Here is a 16,975-nt window from a genome sequence, read left to right as displayed (position 1 = left end):
TCCGATACATCTCTGTACTGAACTGAAATATTAACAGTGGCTCAATCTCGTTTGCTTATTATATGCAACCATATTTCATAAGGAAATATTCTACTTTTATTTCCGTACATTTTGTTTTACAGCTATTGTTGGTAGACACTTTATAAAAATATGCATTATAAGCCACAAATCAAAATAATAAGAATTGTTATAATTGATTCCACATTCATGTATTCATATTAATAAACCACTAATAGTCCATATAAAATGAATACAACAGGAAAACATAACGCGTGAGTGTAATTAAGACGCGCTGTTAAAAAGTTAAAGACTGGTCACAGCAAATATTAATGTCATTTTTAATATGTATTCACTTGCGGCATTGTTTTTCAACGCTTTATTGATAGAACTTATACTGCACAGTGCAATACAACCTAAAATGTCTACCAGGGCCTGATTTGAACTTCTAAAGAGGAATTAAAGTGTCTGATGACACCACACACTCCTGGGCAACGTGTAGAAATGCAGTGTTTCTCGTTGTGTGCCATTAGATCATTGTTGTGTATCACGTTGCAGCTCGTACTGTTGCGCCACACGTTATGCAACCGTATGCAACACGCGCACAAAGTCGTGGTCGGTAACACGCAGCAGGTGGCGCTCGTAGGTGCACTTCCCCTCCGCGACGCCGGGTGGCGCTATAATCAGGACGTGTATGCGGAAGTGTCCTTCACCGCTCCGCCAGCAGCGAGTAAACAGACGTGCAGGATGTCGCAAGGCGCTAAACTCCAGCTTTAAAATATGAAATGATATAAACTCCCGGTGGCGATAGAGACGAGGATTTCATTTAAAAATCATCAGACTACACATTGAAGGCTTCGTTACACAACAATGGCGACAGAGCGGCTGCCACAGCGCTGCGTTGAGCTAGCATGCTAGGCTAAGTGCTAACTTTCCGGTGGGTGTCGGGAAATGCGAGCGGGCTCCCGCGGTCATGGCAGCGGGAGCAGGAGCCTCGATCGGCGGATCTCTGGAGGCGACTCTGGCCCGGAAGTTCCAAGGTGTCACCAGCACGATGGACTCGATCCAGGGGCTGTCGACGTGGTGCATCGACAACAAGAAGTACCACAGCGTGATCGTGCGCCACTGGATGAGGTTCCTGAAGAAGTGTGAGTAGACCTTAGAACCAGTAAAGTGATGTAGAACCAGTAAAGTGATGTAGAACCAGTGAAGTGATGTAGAACCAGTGAAGTGATGTAGAACCAGTGAAGTGATGTAGAACCAGTAAAGTTATGTAGAACTAGGGTTGCAAAATTCCGGGAATATTCAAAGTTGGAAACTTTCCATGGGAATTAACGGTAATTAACGGGAATATACGGGAATTAACGGGAATTAACCGGGAATAAACTGGAAATGTTGTGGGTAATTTATACTAACTGTATTTACCTTGTCATATACAGACATAGATATAAACATTTTGTTGTGTCATAGGCTGATTTGAGCCCTAAGGAAACTTTGGGCACTTGACTATATGCTTCTGCATCGTTGTGGCAAGTGGTCTTTGCACAGTATTTTCAAATGTACACAGCCTTTCCTTCTACATTGGATGGGGTGAAATGTCTCCACATATGATAGTGCACGTGGCATTGTTCTGTAGAATAAGATGAGAAAAAAGTTTGTTAAAAAAACACTAATGCAATGCCAGAGATATAAATAGTTAGCCAAACAATTGGAATAGTCTGTAAAAATATTTTACAATTGATGGATAAATTAATGGAAATAGGCTAGATGAACAGATGAACAATCCTCAATCAGCATGCTAATATATTTTTCCGAGTAATATATTACTGAGGTGTGCAATACCTGCACACCTCAGTAGGCCTCAATAGTTATGTAGTGTGCAGGATGCTGGGAGTTATCTGTGCATGTGATGGAAAAATGCACAGTGGAGGGTTGAAATTCATCGTGCAGCTTCTGCTGCATTCCATACATCTTTAAAATAGAGTTTTGAATGATGTTTTTATTGCTCAGCGTTTAATTTGCATAGTTTTATTTTTTTCAAAATTCACGAGCTTAATATTCCCGTGGAAACTTTCCACCCCTTTGCAACCCTATGTAGAACCAGTAAAATGATGTAGAACCAGTGAAGGGATGTAGAACCAGTAAAGTGATGTAGAACCAGTGAAGTGATGTAGAATCAGTAAAGTGATGTAGGACCAGTAAAGTGATGTAGAACCAGTGAAGGGATGTAGAACCAGTAAAGAGATGTAGAACCAGTGAAGTGATGTAGAATCAGTAAAGTGATGTAGATCCAGTAAAGTGATGTAGATCCAGTAAAGTGATGTAGAACCAGTGAAGTGATGTAGAACCTGTAAAGTGATGTAGAACCAGTGAAGTGATGTAGAAGCTGTAAAGTGATGTAGAAGCTGTAAAGTGATGAAGAAGCTGTAAAGTGATGTAGAACCAGTAAAGTGATGTAGAACCAGTAAAGTGATGTAGAACCAGTAAAGTGATGTAGAACCAGTAAAGTGATGACACAGCGACTAACTAAGGATCCACTGCTACACGTCACTTAGTACTGGAGGGTGAATGTCACATTTAAAAGACAGATGTTTACTCCACATGTTGAGGTTTAAACTCTTCTCTTTTGTGCAGAGAATGACAAACACTTGTGAGTTGTAAAAGTTTTCGTTCATTTTAAAGATTTGTTCCATTGCAGACCTCCCGCCTGTCACTGTGGGAAATCACCAGGATCAATGCCACTTTATTATTTCTGTAATAACCTGGAGAAGATGTTTGCTCCTGAGTGAAGCTTGTGGTTTAAACACTTGATAAACAGCAAAAATAGTTAAGAAATCTGAGTTTGATCAGATATTACATCTCCTCCATGTGCTAAATACATAATAATAAAGGTATTTATTTGTGCAGCATCTTTCAAAATGTTACAAGGTGCTTTTATATAGATAGATTGCAGTAAATATTGATATTGTTTGAATGTGAGATATTTGCTGTTTTAACTCCTGGTTCTGACCACCTAGGATCTTGAGTTTAAAACGAGTTCCTCTCAGTTTAATAAGTTGGCAGCCGACTCTGCTCGGTGGAATTTAAATTGGATTATTTCCCCCCTGATGAATGATTTCCTAAACTCACGCTGCCTCATGCTTTGACAAGACAAACTTGCTTGGCCTGCTAATGATCTTGTTAATGTGGATATCTGTTTCTGTGTTGTTATGCTGTTCAGATCTGGAGCTGGGCAAAGCTCCCGGGGCCCCACCTCCAGGGGCCCCCTAAAAAGTCTCATGTAAACAGTGCATCAGTTCGTTTTCAAAATAGGTTACGTACAATTGTTGTTCAGATGTTTGCATTGAAGACCTCCCACCTAAAATTCAAAGAAATCCGACCCACAGAGCTTTGATTACCCAGCTCATAGATATGATTTATGATTGATTTATATACACATTTGTTGGGAATTTACACCTTTTTTGCGCAAAGTATCTACAGGGTCCAATAATATCCCATAATCTTGTGTCAAAAATGACTTAAGAATAAACCAAACCTTTCATTTTTGATGTTCACCGTACTTGTTTGAAAGTTTGAGTCATTGAGGGGAGATCAGAAAACTAAACAGGTTATTTGGGCCATGAAGCTGCTCTGTTCAGTATTGCTGTATTTTTTTTACAGTTGACATTTGAGGATGGTTGGCTCGCCTGCTGGATTAGAAACAAACTGCCATAACATGATAGTCTGGTTTTTCAATAGAACTATAATAATACAGTTTGTAAAAAAACTCTTGCCAAAGGGCTGCAGTTGATGTCAGATCCATTTTTGATAATCAAGTGATTTAACTATAAATCAAGGCATTGCTCATCTTGAAGAAAATCTCACCAATACAAATATTGATAAATGCCAGTTACTTAGACCGGCCACCAGTGAAACCCATTTGTAATTACTTTCTGGTATTTCATAATTGACAAATGGGTCGATAGGACATAAACAATTAGATCAGCTCACAAGGAAAATATCTTACAACCTAGAGAGATAGTGTATCTGGACATAAACTAGAAATTGTTTTTCTCAACTTTCAGAAAGTAATAATGACATTGCGATTATCACTGCTAGAGCAGTCAAAGTAGAACATGTTTTAACACCGAGAGCTTTTATGCTAAATTAAAATGTTAAAGCCAAAATCGTACACATGAGGTTTTATAAAATATGATAAAAATACAACTTAAACTTCCTTTGCACCTTGTCTCTTTTGAGTTGAGGTTTTGAAGCATTTATTGTCTTTCTACGTCTGTTTTTAGGTTTGTTTTTCTGTCCTATCACAAGTTGTAAAGTTTGCATAATCATATCTGTGGATTAACAGTAATGGGCTGTGGTTTTTTATCTGCTAATGTCTTCTAATTGCTGTATTTCTTAACTCAAATTCATGGCATGAGCTTTGGCTACGAGATCTAAGAACATGTGACTTATAAACCTGAGTTTTTAAAAGCCCTTTAAAAACAACACTCATATTCACGAGGCCTGGTGCTGCATTAATCATTGTCCAAGACAAAGGTCACAACTGAGATGTTAAATATATTTGACATGCTGAATAACTGCATAGAATTGCATGGATTGTTCATTTAGTCAAAGAATATAAACACCTGAATATATAAATCAAAACTGTATTTTTCGACTTTGATAGTTATTTATCAAGAAACTATGTTGATCTTTTTCTGGTGCTGCTTTAAATAAAATGCCATTTTTTGTCCTATCGTTGGTATTTTTACACTTAACAATATAAAAAGCAAGTTGCAGATTTAATCGATAACAAACCTGTGGATTTTACAATTTAATAACCTCAAGAATAAAGTGTTTTGTCAACCTGTTGCACCAGTTTGATGTTAGAAGGTTTCTTGTGTTTACTATGCTAACCTGAAGAGGTCTGAGTTTTTGTTTTGTTTCTGTTATTGAAACATTCTTTGATTTTTAATGAAATTAAATTCCTGGTCAGATAATTTATTACAAACATTACACACTCGCATTTCTGGTGACTATTTTTCTTTTGTGTGTTTAATCACTGACTTTTATGTCAAAGTTTCCTGGTAGATCTTTGTTTTAGAGAAGTTTGTCAAATGTTACAGTCAGGCCGTGGCTCACTGTCAATTGATCTTTGTCTCATGTGGTTGTTTGTTTATTGTGCGTCACATTTGAAATGAGAACAAATAGCTTTCTGTTGGGGAAACATTATTATCTGTTGTTCTGCTAATGAGATCACACACGTCAGTCAGTTTGCCTTGAAGCAACTTCAGGACTTGCTATTATCATTATTGTTGTGTGGTGAACACTTGAATACATATGACTGACAGTGTGGATACAGTACAAACATGTCAAAAATTAACATATTTATTTCTCTGTTAACAAAGGGTTTAACTGTTTTGTATTTGCTCTGTTGTCAGAAAGTTGTAACTCTGCAAATGAAAGTTTGTGCTTCGATTAAGAGAATTGGCTTTGTTGTATTTAAAGGTATTATGTTTAAAAAGATTTGCACCCTAATCACAGTGTTTACATTTTAAACACAATAATCACTTTCCTGTCAGTCTACTTTTTGGTCAAAATAAGATTCATTGATGTAGTCGTTTTGTATTTGTACGACTGGTTCCTACACTTTTAAAGTACTGATGAATTAATGTCTTTAACAAAGCTTCTAACATTCTCAAGTAACTTAAAGTGGTACAGAGCATGGTGGCACTTATTCTCTAATGAGACAGTTGCATTATGTAGTCGAGTGGTTGCGTCTTATGGTTAATTAAAGGAAGGGGTTGATGAGAAAGGTGAACTCTGTATGTGAAGTATAAAGAGACAATATTGATTTGTTGTCCGTAACAGATGGGTTATGTTTTCTCTTTCTCTTGCCCTTTGGATCAGAGGAAATCTTTAAAGAAACAATTTGATTTAATAAGAGATGATTTTTGACATCTTATTCCGCCATTACATTAATCCGAATAATGAATTTACTTTACTTGTAAACTATGCAAGATATGTTTGTTCGCTTTTCTCATTCAATGTGTTTGTGGTTTGCTCATCAGACCAATTTGTCCTTTGTTAGGATGTGGTTGAAGGTGATTGGCACTTTGCAGACACAGAGTAGCTGATTAATTAGTTAATCTAGACAATAATCAATGATGTCTGCAAATATCCGATAATTGTCCGTCGCCGATCTGCCAGTCAAGCTAACGAGTCTGTCTCCTCTGTCCTCTGTCAGCTGACGCCCCGCACAGACTCAACCTGTTCTACCTCGCCAACGATGTCATCCAGAACTGTAAAAGGAAAAACGCCGTCGTGTATCGAGCGGAATTCGCCGAGGTGCTCCCGGAGGCCTTCGGTCTGGTCAAGTAAGTCGTTTGTGGAAATGTCGGTTTCTGTGGCGGTGGAACGTGTCGTTGCTCAGCTCTGATTCAGAGCTTATTAGATGCAGTGATGATCTTTGTGTAGGATGTCCTGTTTATCCTCTCCTTCCTGTCAACCTTATCCTTTTGTCTTTTCTCTCTCTCACTTCGTCCTTGTCTGGGTTTTATCCATTCATGGAAACTCCTCATACATAAATAAAGCAAACGTCATTACAGCAACATAAATCTCTGGCCTCCCTTGTTCTTATTCTGTCATCCCGTCTCCCGTCTCCAGCCAAGAAGGTGACGCCAAGGTGATTAATAAACTGGAAAGGATACTGTCCATCTGGGAGGAGAGAGGAGTGTATGCAGGGACGCTCATCTCCGAGCTCAGGAGTGGCTTAATCAAGGAGGAGTCCCCGCCTGAGACGCCTGTGGAGCAGAAAAGTAAGTGTGTTGGCCTATTCATTTTTATAGAGCCCGACAGATATGGATTTTTGGGGCCGATACAGATATTGGGGAGTAAAAAAAAAATCATACACAATGTATAAGCTGTATTTTAAACAAATTGTCAGTGAATCCTAAGTTGATGTTATTAAACCCTTAAAAGAAAGAAATGTAATTGAGCCTTGATGTTTTACAGTTTAACCATACATTTTATTCTAAATAAAAAGACAACAAAAATACAGCCAAATATATAGAGCTTGAATATTTCAGCTCAACACCAACTGTACAAAGTTTTAATAATTGTAACACTTCATGTACTGATTTTGGTCTTTTAACTTACGAATATGTTGTTGTTAGCGTATTTATATTCAACTGGCTGATGTTTTTATTCAAATCTTTTATTTCAATACTGTATGTTGCACACACACGCATTATATTTGCCTGTTTGATGTGATGTCCAATTTATTTTTATTTTTATTTTTTTTAAAGCTCCAGTCGAGTCCAAAGCAGATCTACAATCCAAGGTTGTCGCAGAGTTTGTGGTAAGGGAGAAATTCCAATTCAAACCAAAAATCCTTAATTAAACCGTCACATTCACATATTAAGAATGAAGGTAACAAAAGACGGCTCTGCATACAGTTTATTTTTATTCAAATGTTGTGTACGTCTGACTGTGTTACTGACGGCTCCATCTGCTTCAGCCCCAGGCGCTAATAGACCAACTGGCCAAGTACAAGAAATCCCTGGCGGATCTGGACATGAGGGAAAAACAGCAGGCGGCTATGAGAGTTGACATCTGCAGCTCTGAGGCTCTCAAGAAGCTCAAAGGTGCCTGATTAAGACTTCTCACACTGTCTGTGCTGCCTGAGTAATGGCGTCTGGGTCTCTGTCCTAACCTTAAAACCTCATAGTTTACCTTTTATAATACCTCTATGCATTCCTTCTGACAGATAAGGCCGGAGGAAAGAAGTTCTCCAAGGACTTTGAGGAAGGAAACACGCAGCTACAGGAGTTTGTCAAGTATTTTGACAAACAAAGCAAAACAGGCCCTCCTCTCATGGAGGCCCTCACCAACGCGGACATCTTCTATGAGATGCAGTACAAGGAGGTCAAGATTGTCGCTAATGTAAGAGACAAACATCTGTTGTTTATGGTTCCAGCCTGAGTTTTCAATCAATAAGAAATGAATATAGTGTTTTATAGCAGCGTATAATGCAACCCCTTGTTTTATGGCAGTATTAGCATTTATTTAGTAGATGCAGTTTAAGTGTTATTGATGCTACATTAACTGAAATGACAGAAAAGTACACACCACAATGAATTTAATGTGATAAAACTCCTCCTAAAATGACCAGAAACATTAACCTGACGTTAAATACAATTATAGAGCAGTGTTAATTAATCTGGCTATAAACATTTCGTTTTTTTCATTTATTAACACATCATCAACCTCGTCCATCTTTACATTTCTCTCCAGGCCTACCAAACGTTTGCTAACCGCGTGTTGCACCTCAAGCGGAAGCTGGACTCCCTGAAGGCCACCTTACCCGACCTGGACGAGTCGCCCCTCCCCTCGCCGTCCGCCGACGCGCCGTCTCCCACCGGGTCCGAGTCGCCCTTCCACGGGATGGACCTGGCCAACCCGGATCCAGATCTCGACGGCTCTGCCATGGATGACGAAGCAGAGCCGCCGGCCCCGAGTCCTCTGTCCTCACTGGGAGGAGGTTCCCCCAGAGACCCAGAGACCGTTGGACAGAAGGACAATCGTGAGGTGGAAGACATGGAGCTCTCTGAGGAGGAGATTGAGAGCGGAGGCATTATAGGTGAGGGAGTGGGCAGTGAAAGCCCTTTTTAAATAATTCAAAGATAATTATGATTATCCAATCTGGATTTCTGGAATTCAATTCAAAATGTGTTAAAAATAATGAAAATGAGCAGCAGCTGAGGAGTGAAGTCGTTAAATTATGCAGAAAAATCTCAAGAGACTCGTATCACACGTTATTGGAGAAGTTCCGAGTGTTTTCGCTCCGACCCTGGTTCGTGGAAGGTTCTCTCGATCACATTTTAGCAGCCACAGATCCATTTAATGAAAATTATATGAATTTGAAGAACTACACTTGGTTGTAAATGTGACATTTCACACTTTTATATCCAATTTTTTTTTTTTTATTGGCAATAACACGCTTTACACCTTCAGGAGGCTTTAAAAGACGTCAACTAACAGTTTAACCTCTTCGTCATTCGTTATCATTATTATTATTATTTAAGGAACCATCTTATGTAAAACCGTTAACAATATTTTTTGTTGCGTGTTAACGGAGTGACCTCTTGCCTTTTTAAATCCTCACTAGTAAAAACTGATTAACCATAACTATGTGGCCTTAAAACTAAATATAAAATGAGATTGATCTGGCTTCACAACTCTCTCTCTTCCTGCCGTATGTTTCTCCTCAGTAGAGCAGCAGACAGAACGCCCCCCCCACCAGGAGGTGGCCACTCCAGCGCCTGCAAACAAGGAACCACCGGCCGCCACAGAGCCGCCTGTGGCACAGGTCACGCCCCCTGTGGCACAGGTCACGCCCCCTGTGGTCGCTCCCGTAGCCAGTGTTGAGAGCGTTGACCTGGGTAAAATTGGCTCCATCCTCAACAGTTTAAGCGCAGTCATGAAGAACACAGGTGAGTGCTGCTGGCATAAAAACAGGCGGATTCATAACATTGTAATAAAATTGAAGGAAACTCTGAACTGTTCCAATGTAACAACTGTTTCTGTGTCTGAACCTCACAGCATGTGACACAATGTGAACATCTACAATTCCTTTGTGCACTTCTGATGTCATAATATTCCTCTTTTCCAAAATAAAATTGAATAAGGTATAAGAATACATGAAGAGTATCAATAAACTCTGTGCACTGATGATTGGTGTATCTTGTCTTCTATGAAACAACTAACTACCTTTGCAAATCTATAATGTGGCGCAACGCCTAAATGATCTGCCAGACAGAAGTGTAGAGGATTGAATCGCAGCCTCCTGCTGTAAATGTTCTGATTCCACTGCAGACCTCATGTGCTCTGGACAGTGATTTACTGGGAGTGTTCCTCTCTGTCCTGCAGGACCTCTGGTGGAGAGTCCTCCTGCCGCGGCTCCTGCTGCCACACCTGTGATCTCTGTGGCCTCTCAGGATGCCAGTTCACTGGTGAACCTCCTGTCCAAGGTGGACGTGATTCCTGCAGATCTCCTGGGAGCTCTGTCCAAAGTCCAGGGCAAAAGCAGCTTTGCGGGTGAGACTAAAGAGTTCTCTGTTTTTAGATTTTAAACAAAAACTTTATATCTTGACTCTATTTTATAATATACATTCAAAGCAGCTTGCTCAAAATACATTTCTTCATTCTTCTTTCCTTCTCTTAGGCATCTCCTCGACTCTGAGCAGCCCAGCTGCAAGTGTCTCCTCAGCGTCCTCCAGTTCAGGCAAGATTCCTCCTTCGTCCACAGCTGCAGTAGCAGCCCCCCCCCAGAGCCCGTCTCTCTCCTCTGTTGCACCCGTGCCTTCAACACCAAGCTCTTCTGTAAAACCAAGCACAATCTCCCAAGCCCCCCCCCAGACTTCTAACCGAGCCTCCGCCCTGGTGCAGGCTCTCCATAGAGACATGGATCTGACGACAGAGCCGGAGCCGTCCAAGTCCGCTTCGAGTTTAGAGTCTAAAATCCACCGCTTCCTGCGAGGGAACTCTGCTTTCAGTGCATTCGACTTGGGGTTCGCTGCGAAACCAGCAGGAGGTGACAACGTCAGCCCAGTAACCGGCACAGACACCCGGGGGGGGACTCCAGTGCGGGACGAGGGGGGAGGCACCCCCACTCAAGATGAGGTCATGGACAAGCCTGTGGTCCCGTTTCCCTCGAACTCAAATCAGTTGAAAGTTGGTGAAACTGTTGAAACGGCTCCGGCTGCGAATCAGAGCAGAACTCAGAAGAACCTCAGCAGCTCCCAGCAGCCGGCTCACTTCCAGCAGGGCGTGGCTCAGAACGGCCAGGCGTACCAGCAGCCCCCTGGTGGCCAACAGGAGATGTCAGATCATGGGATGACTGCATCTGTAGCACATTTCCAGCAGTTCTCTGCACCAACAGGAGGGCTGGTGCCTGGAGAGAGAGCCCCGGGCGGCCCCGCTGGCTCCCAGGCAGGCGGAGGCTTCCAGGGGATGAACGACAGGAACTGGTACAGTGACACTTTCCCAGAGGGGGGCTCTCAGCCGCCCAGAGGGTTCAACGCAGCAGTGCCTGGGGGTCCCGGAGAAAATAAGACATCAGGACATTATCAGTACCAAACAGAACAGACTGGGGTACCTCCAGGGTTCGCTCCCCAGCAGGGGGCCACCATGCCCCCTGGCTTCTTCAGAGGAAACCTCCCTCCTGTCCCACAGTTACCTCCGCCTCCTCGGGCCTACGACGCCCCCCCGCTCGTGACCAGCAGTCCGATGATTCACCCTGAACATCATCATCAGGGGATGAACCGCCATGGGGACGGACCTGGGCCCCGACCGGACAGCACCTTCAGTGGCATGGTGGTGCACGACCATCAGCACAAGTCCATGTTCCATCCAGACGAGTCGGAGCTCGAGCGCCCCCCCCACCACCCTGAGGATCCACACCACCACCACCACCAAGACAACATGCACTACCAGGAGGAGCAGGAGTGGTATCAGGACGACTCCCACCATCAAGATTTCAATCACTTTCAGGAAGAGCCGTTCCACCACCAAGAGGATCAGTACCACAGGCCCGGCAGCCCCCCCCACCACTACCCGAGAGGCCAAGGCATCAACCCCCCACCCTCAGAAGACCCTTACTTTAGCCACGACTACCAGCGGCACAGCCCCCCTCCTCCTCCCCACTACCTTCCAAGAGGACCACCACCGCCTCGTCTCGGTCTACGACATCCACACCGCCCACCCCACCCTGCACACCACCCCCACCCCCACCCCAGGGGACCCCCACGCGGGCCCTTTCCTCGGTTCCACGGCCACGATCCAAGGTTAAGAGGCAAGCGTCCAGGTCCAAGAGGTGGGGGGGGACATCCTGGTCCAATGTTTCCACCAAAAAGACCCTTTCCACCCCCCCGGTACTGACGGGAGACTTTGTTCCGAGCTCTCTCCAATCACTGTGGATGACGTGAAGGTGTGGGGGGGGGGGGGGCAAGACTTTAAAGATAGACAGTAGCCTTACAAGTCAAAATCTGAAACCGTGAATGTCGCAGATACTGAGGTGGGAGTCGGAGGGACGGAGGGAGGTGATGCTGAAGAAACAAAATCCACCAGCTGCCAGAAGAAAAGTGCAAACGTGGATGAGTAGAGGACGATTAGGAAAATCAACTCCCAGAGAGGTGAAGGGAACCAGAGGCTCTGAGCGGGCGGCTGGGCTGAAGGGTGCAGACAGAAGATCCAAGAAAAAAAGAGGTGGATATATATAATTCACTTTTTGTTTTACTTGCTCCAGAATTCAAGCAATTCTTTAAATATGTAACGGAGCGTCAGTTTGATATAGGTCAGTGTGCGTGTGCATGGTATGAGGGTGTGCATGCGGCCGAGCTTCTGTCCTCTTGTGAAAGGCCGTTCTCATGTTCTTCCATCGAATCCGCAGATAGTTATTTTTGCTAAGAGAATACGAAATTAACGTAGAACGATTCCGCTGCTGTTTAGTTTGTCACCGAGCAGTTCTGACTGCTTCTCTTCCACAGCAGCAGTTTCCCAGTAGCTTTTGGTAAAAACATCAATTTGAATTTCACTTTATAAACAAAAACACAGTGTATTTATACAGAGTTCCTGTTTGTCCTACAACGGAAGAGATTTGGTGCAAGATTACTTTCACCTTTTTCCAAACTGCGAATGTTATGTATTTGTGAAGAACTGCTTTCTCCACCAAAGCGTTAAGATCCCTTCGGCGACAGTTTCACGTCTCGTTGATTTCCCTGAAGGAGAGCGGCACACGTCAGAGATTGAAGGAGAGAGAGGGAGAGAGGGAGAGAGAGGGAGGTGTGAGAGTTCCTTTTTTGTTTTTTTTTACCCGCCAACACCGACGCAGAAGAAATGCATTTTTGGAGAGGATGAAGATTCTCGGCTTCAGTTTCGTTTTACTTGTATTGACTAATAAAAATCTGAGTTTAAAAACTGTGTTGTTCTTTTTCTTTCCTCTGCTGGATGGACTGTCGCACCCCCGCCTCTAACTACCAGCAGCCATCATTAAATAACATCAGGTTGTGCCTCAACTGGAACATTGTCATCATAGTGATAACCAGAGACTCTTAGAAGATCATCAAAGTTAATTAAAATTATTACATAATTTACTGAATTTTATAGAGGTAGGCGTTGCAATTTGAGGGCAGGATTTAATCAGTATTTTATTACTGCTCAAAACTGTTTTGTAACAAGAGCACGTTTCCTATAGGTTGTTGATGTAACGTTAATCCAGAAAGGTTAAAGTAATGTAACAGACATAGTTCTTAATAATAATAATTTGTAAATAACTAGTTGACGACATGTATCATGTTTTACTTATTTAACTACTCGCTGTTATTGCAAAGAAGATGCAGCCATTTTGTGAAATCCAAAACCTTAAAATGTGCTCTAAATATTTAATGTTTTCTGAAATAAAGCAATTAAACTATAGATATAAGATAACGTATTATTCATGATGAAGGAATGTCAACACTGAGGCTGCACATTTCAGCCTGTGTGGACATTCCTGCAAATGTGTTTTCCCATTAATCCCAATAAGATCATTTAAAACATGTTTTTCAGGAGGTTTCTCGGAAGACAGGTAACGATACTTAACCTCAAAATCTGTTTTTCTAATCCTGTTTGTTTCGGTTTTACTATTTAAATCCATCAGGTTTTAAATTGGCCTAGAAATCTTTGGATTTGTTTGCGTGGTTCACGTTCTCCCACCACAAATCCACTCCACTGTTCCCAGTGCTGGTGTTGTGATGGACTCTTTTCCGGTCGAGGCTTTTATCGTCTCCCTCTGGAAAATCAGGCGTTTGGCTCTTTGCTTCATGAATAGACGAAGAGAATGTGAGAGGAATTTAATTCTGAGGTCAAACTGTGTCGGCACAGGACGTCAGTGTGAAAACAAGTTTAAAGACAAAGCCGTAATTAGTCCAATTGATTAGGTGACTACAAAACAAGGTCCTTACATGATTCATTCATTGGGAAAATAAATAATTAATTAAATGTAGTTAATTAGACCTGTGGACTGGTTAGTACCATGTTAAACAATAAGTAAATAACATTTTTATCTTTGTTTTAAAAATAAAAATTAATCTGCTTTTATCACTGATATAAAAATAGTTACTAAACCAATTCAACAATCGTGACACTTGCTAAATTAACCTAATAATATACAATCCACCACTTCCCAACTTCAAATACTTTATAACAATAGAAAATAAACTTAACTCCTTTCATGTTATTAATTCTTAACATGATTGGTTTGAACACATGCAGCTCCTGTCTGACGGTTTCATTTCGTTCATGCAGTGTTTGGTGAAACAATGAAAACAGAAAGTGAAGCTTAAAGTTCAGCTACAAGTCGGTTAGTGGTGAGTTAATAATTGAACGGGCAGGTGAAGCAGGTTTTAAAAGGGTGTATAGTCAGAACAGGTGAGACAGCTGTGGACAGATGTCAGCGTGCTTCCAGCAGCACTCACACTTTCTTTATTAGATTCATGTAGGAGCAGCCACTGAAATAGTTATAGAAGACGTGTTTACACCTTCAGCATCTGGTGAATCAGGGAGAGTGTCAGTGTCTTTCATTGCTGTGTGATCATTAATATCTTTTGTTTAATTCATCCCGCGTGATAAATAATGTTTACTTTCCCTCCATCCCTTGACTTTTAACCCATTTTCCTCCCGTTTCATCCCTCTCTCCCTCCTCCTGCTCTCCTCCTCAGGGAAGCAGAGCCACACTTTGATGTGACTGATGTGATGGTAACTTCTTCCCACAACCTGACTGATGGAGGTGGGGGAGGTGGAGGCTTGCTGCTGCTGCTGCTGCGACTGTCCTCTTTGAATCCCTGCACCGCTGCCGGTGATGTCTCTTCATGGTCTGACATGAACGCAGCTGAGTAAGACTCCGTTTAAACACATCAGAGGCCGAGGGCCACCAGCAGGAAATCACAAACAGAAAAAACAGGCAGGGAGAAAATCAAAAAATGCTGAAAATGTGTCTTTTCTCTTCAGGCGGTGAATCACAGAAAACAGGAAGTTTGGACTGAGGCCCGTGTGAAGTGAGTACAACCAGGATTATTAAATACTTCCCTTTTCCTCGTCTCTGTGTCACTCACACACAAGCTGCTATCCACAGAACCAGGTATTCAGATGCCTTTTTATGTAAAAACTCCACTAAATGCATTTTTACTGTGAAATAAAGAATTGTTTATATCAAAGAAAAGGTTGTGTTGTCTGTTTATTTACAGTATTTTAGTCGAGTGTATTATCAGCTGCTTTTTATCCTGTGAAAACTCCTGTATCTCCAAAAACATCCATTTCAGTGGAGTTTAGAAAAACCTTGCTCAAATAGGATAGTGAGTAATTTTGTTCTAATAAAGGGAAAGTTATCCCCAACTTTAATATTGCATGGTTTTTAACTGATGACCTTTGGCCTCTGTTTGAGTTCCAGACTTTCACAGTTTCTGAGAACATTTCCTTTTATCTAAAGCCGGTGGTGAAATATAACCAATGTACTTAAGTATATCTTGAGGTAACTATACTTTACATTATTTTAACATGCCGTCTATAAATCCGTTTTGACACATTCATTTTTACACTAAAAACCAGTGCAATCAAATATTCCAGCCTTTTTATATATTTTTTTTTCTAAATTCAAGTTCTCCTGCGACGTTGAGGCCTTATACTTTATTTCAATATATATATAATTATAATTCAGCTTTTTTAATTATCTGAAAATGACTTTTAGGACCCAGTTAAAATCAGAAATGTCTCATTTGAGTCATAATACACCAACAAGTTGCTGCAGTAAAAGGAAGTTTGTACAATAATATATTAGAAAAATACAAAAACATATGAAACGGTCAGTATTTTTCAAAATACTTGAAGTATTTTGCAGAAAAGAGTCGGGACAGATTTTACCACATGGCTTTTGTTTCATCGTTACTTGAATATAATATAAGTGCACTTCTACTCATTGAAGTCACAGAAACACGTTTAAATCCCCACATCTTGTTGAAGTCAGTCACATTTCTAAAGTCACCACAGCGTCATGTGTGTGTGTGTGTGTGTGCAGCTCGTCACCAGATGTCGTTGTTGGTTACACTTCGAAATTAAAAAAAAACGTTCATCTATTGTCACTCAAATCAAAGTGATATTACGTTTATGGTTGTATTTCGACCTTATGGATCAGAACCAGATGAAGTCAGTCTGCCACGCCTGCAGAGTGCGTGTGTATGTGTGCGTGTGTGTGTCTCTTATTGTGGGGTGAAGGGCGGGAGGCGGGATTTAATGGCGAATGACAGATGGCGGCGTTAACACTGAGACGAGCGGAGGAGATGTTGTTCTGGTGGAACCGGCATCGAACGTGTGACATTGAGATCAGTGCACTGAGGCTGTTCCCTGTGTTTATAACGGTCTCTGACACGGATCAGAACCAGATCGTGACTCCTGGTGAAGAGTCGTGGGTGTGTGCAGCCCGCTGTCATGTGGGCTCATTGTTTACATGCTGTCGAGATCTCACTGTGTGTGTGTGTGTGTGTCTGCGTGCGTGTGATGTGAAATGAACGTTCCTATATATTTACTCTATTGGGAATAAGGAGTTTATCCTCTGATTCGAGATGTTTGTGCTCAGAGTCAGGACCGGGGAGTCGAACCACATTCAGGACCACGGTCAGCGCCACGAGAACAAAAGGCGGATTTACATCTTTGATGTCAGGGACCGTCTGCTATTTCACCCCCCGCCAGAAAAACGACGAATCCCTCCGAGCGAACGCCCCCTGCTTTTATTAAACCTTATCTTTTGATTTCTGAGGGAAAAACACTTCCTTCTGACGTTTGATTCCCATCGTCCAAAACCCCCCTCGGTCTGATTTAGTGCATGTTTGTTTAGCCGAGGACAGAATCTGAATTTATTGCCAAGTAGGTTACGAGGAATTTGATGTGTTTGTGAATGAGCATGAAT

The 16,975-nt window shown here is 41.9% G+C and overlaps 1 protein-coding gene and 1 long non-coding RNA gene across 2 annotated transcripts; both read left to right on the top strand.

Annotated features, from left to right (window-relative positions):
* Positions 1 to 726: 726 nt before the first annotated feature.
* Positions 727 to 11,760, top strand: rprd2a (regulation of nuclear pre-mRNA domain containing 2a; the record flags this gene model as incomplete). The annotated part of the gene is made up of 10 exons (XM_061093121.1): positions 727 to 1,145; positions 6,224 to 6,353; positions 6,643 to 6,794; positions 7,284 to 7,336; positions 7,496 to 7,622; positions 7,745 to 7,920; positions 8,272 to 8,617; positions 9,249 to 9,470; positions 9,907 to 10,074; positions 10,202 to 11,760. Coding segments are annotated over exons 1-10 (3,108 nt in total), but the record flags the coding sequence as incomplete, so codon positions are not given.
* A 5-nt stretch (positions 11,761 to 11,765) lies between these two features.
* LOC133026251 (uncharacterized) lies at positions 11,766 to 15,201 on the top strand. Its single transcript, XR_009683182.1, has 3 exons — positions 11,766 to 12,243; positions 14,736 to 14,909; positions 15,025 to 15,201. It is a non-coding gene; the product is annotated as an uncharacterized LOC133026251 (long non-coding RNA).
* The last annotated feature ends 1,774 nt before the right edge of the window (positions 15,202 to 16,975 follow it).

The sequence above is a fragment of the Limanda limanda genome, chromosome 19 (assembly GCF_963576545.1).
Source record: "Limanda limanda chromosome 19, fLimLim1.1, whole genome shotgun sequence".
NCBI lineage: Eukaryota > Metazoa > Chordata > Actinopteri > Pleuronectiformes > Pleuronectidae > Limanda > Limanda limanda.
This window is presented reverse-complemented; position numbering and strand designations above follow the sequence as displayed.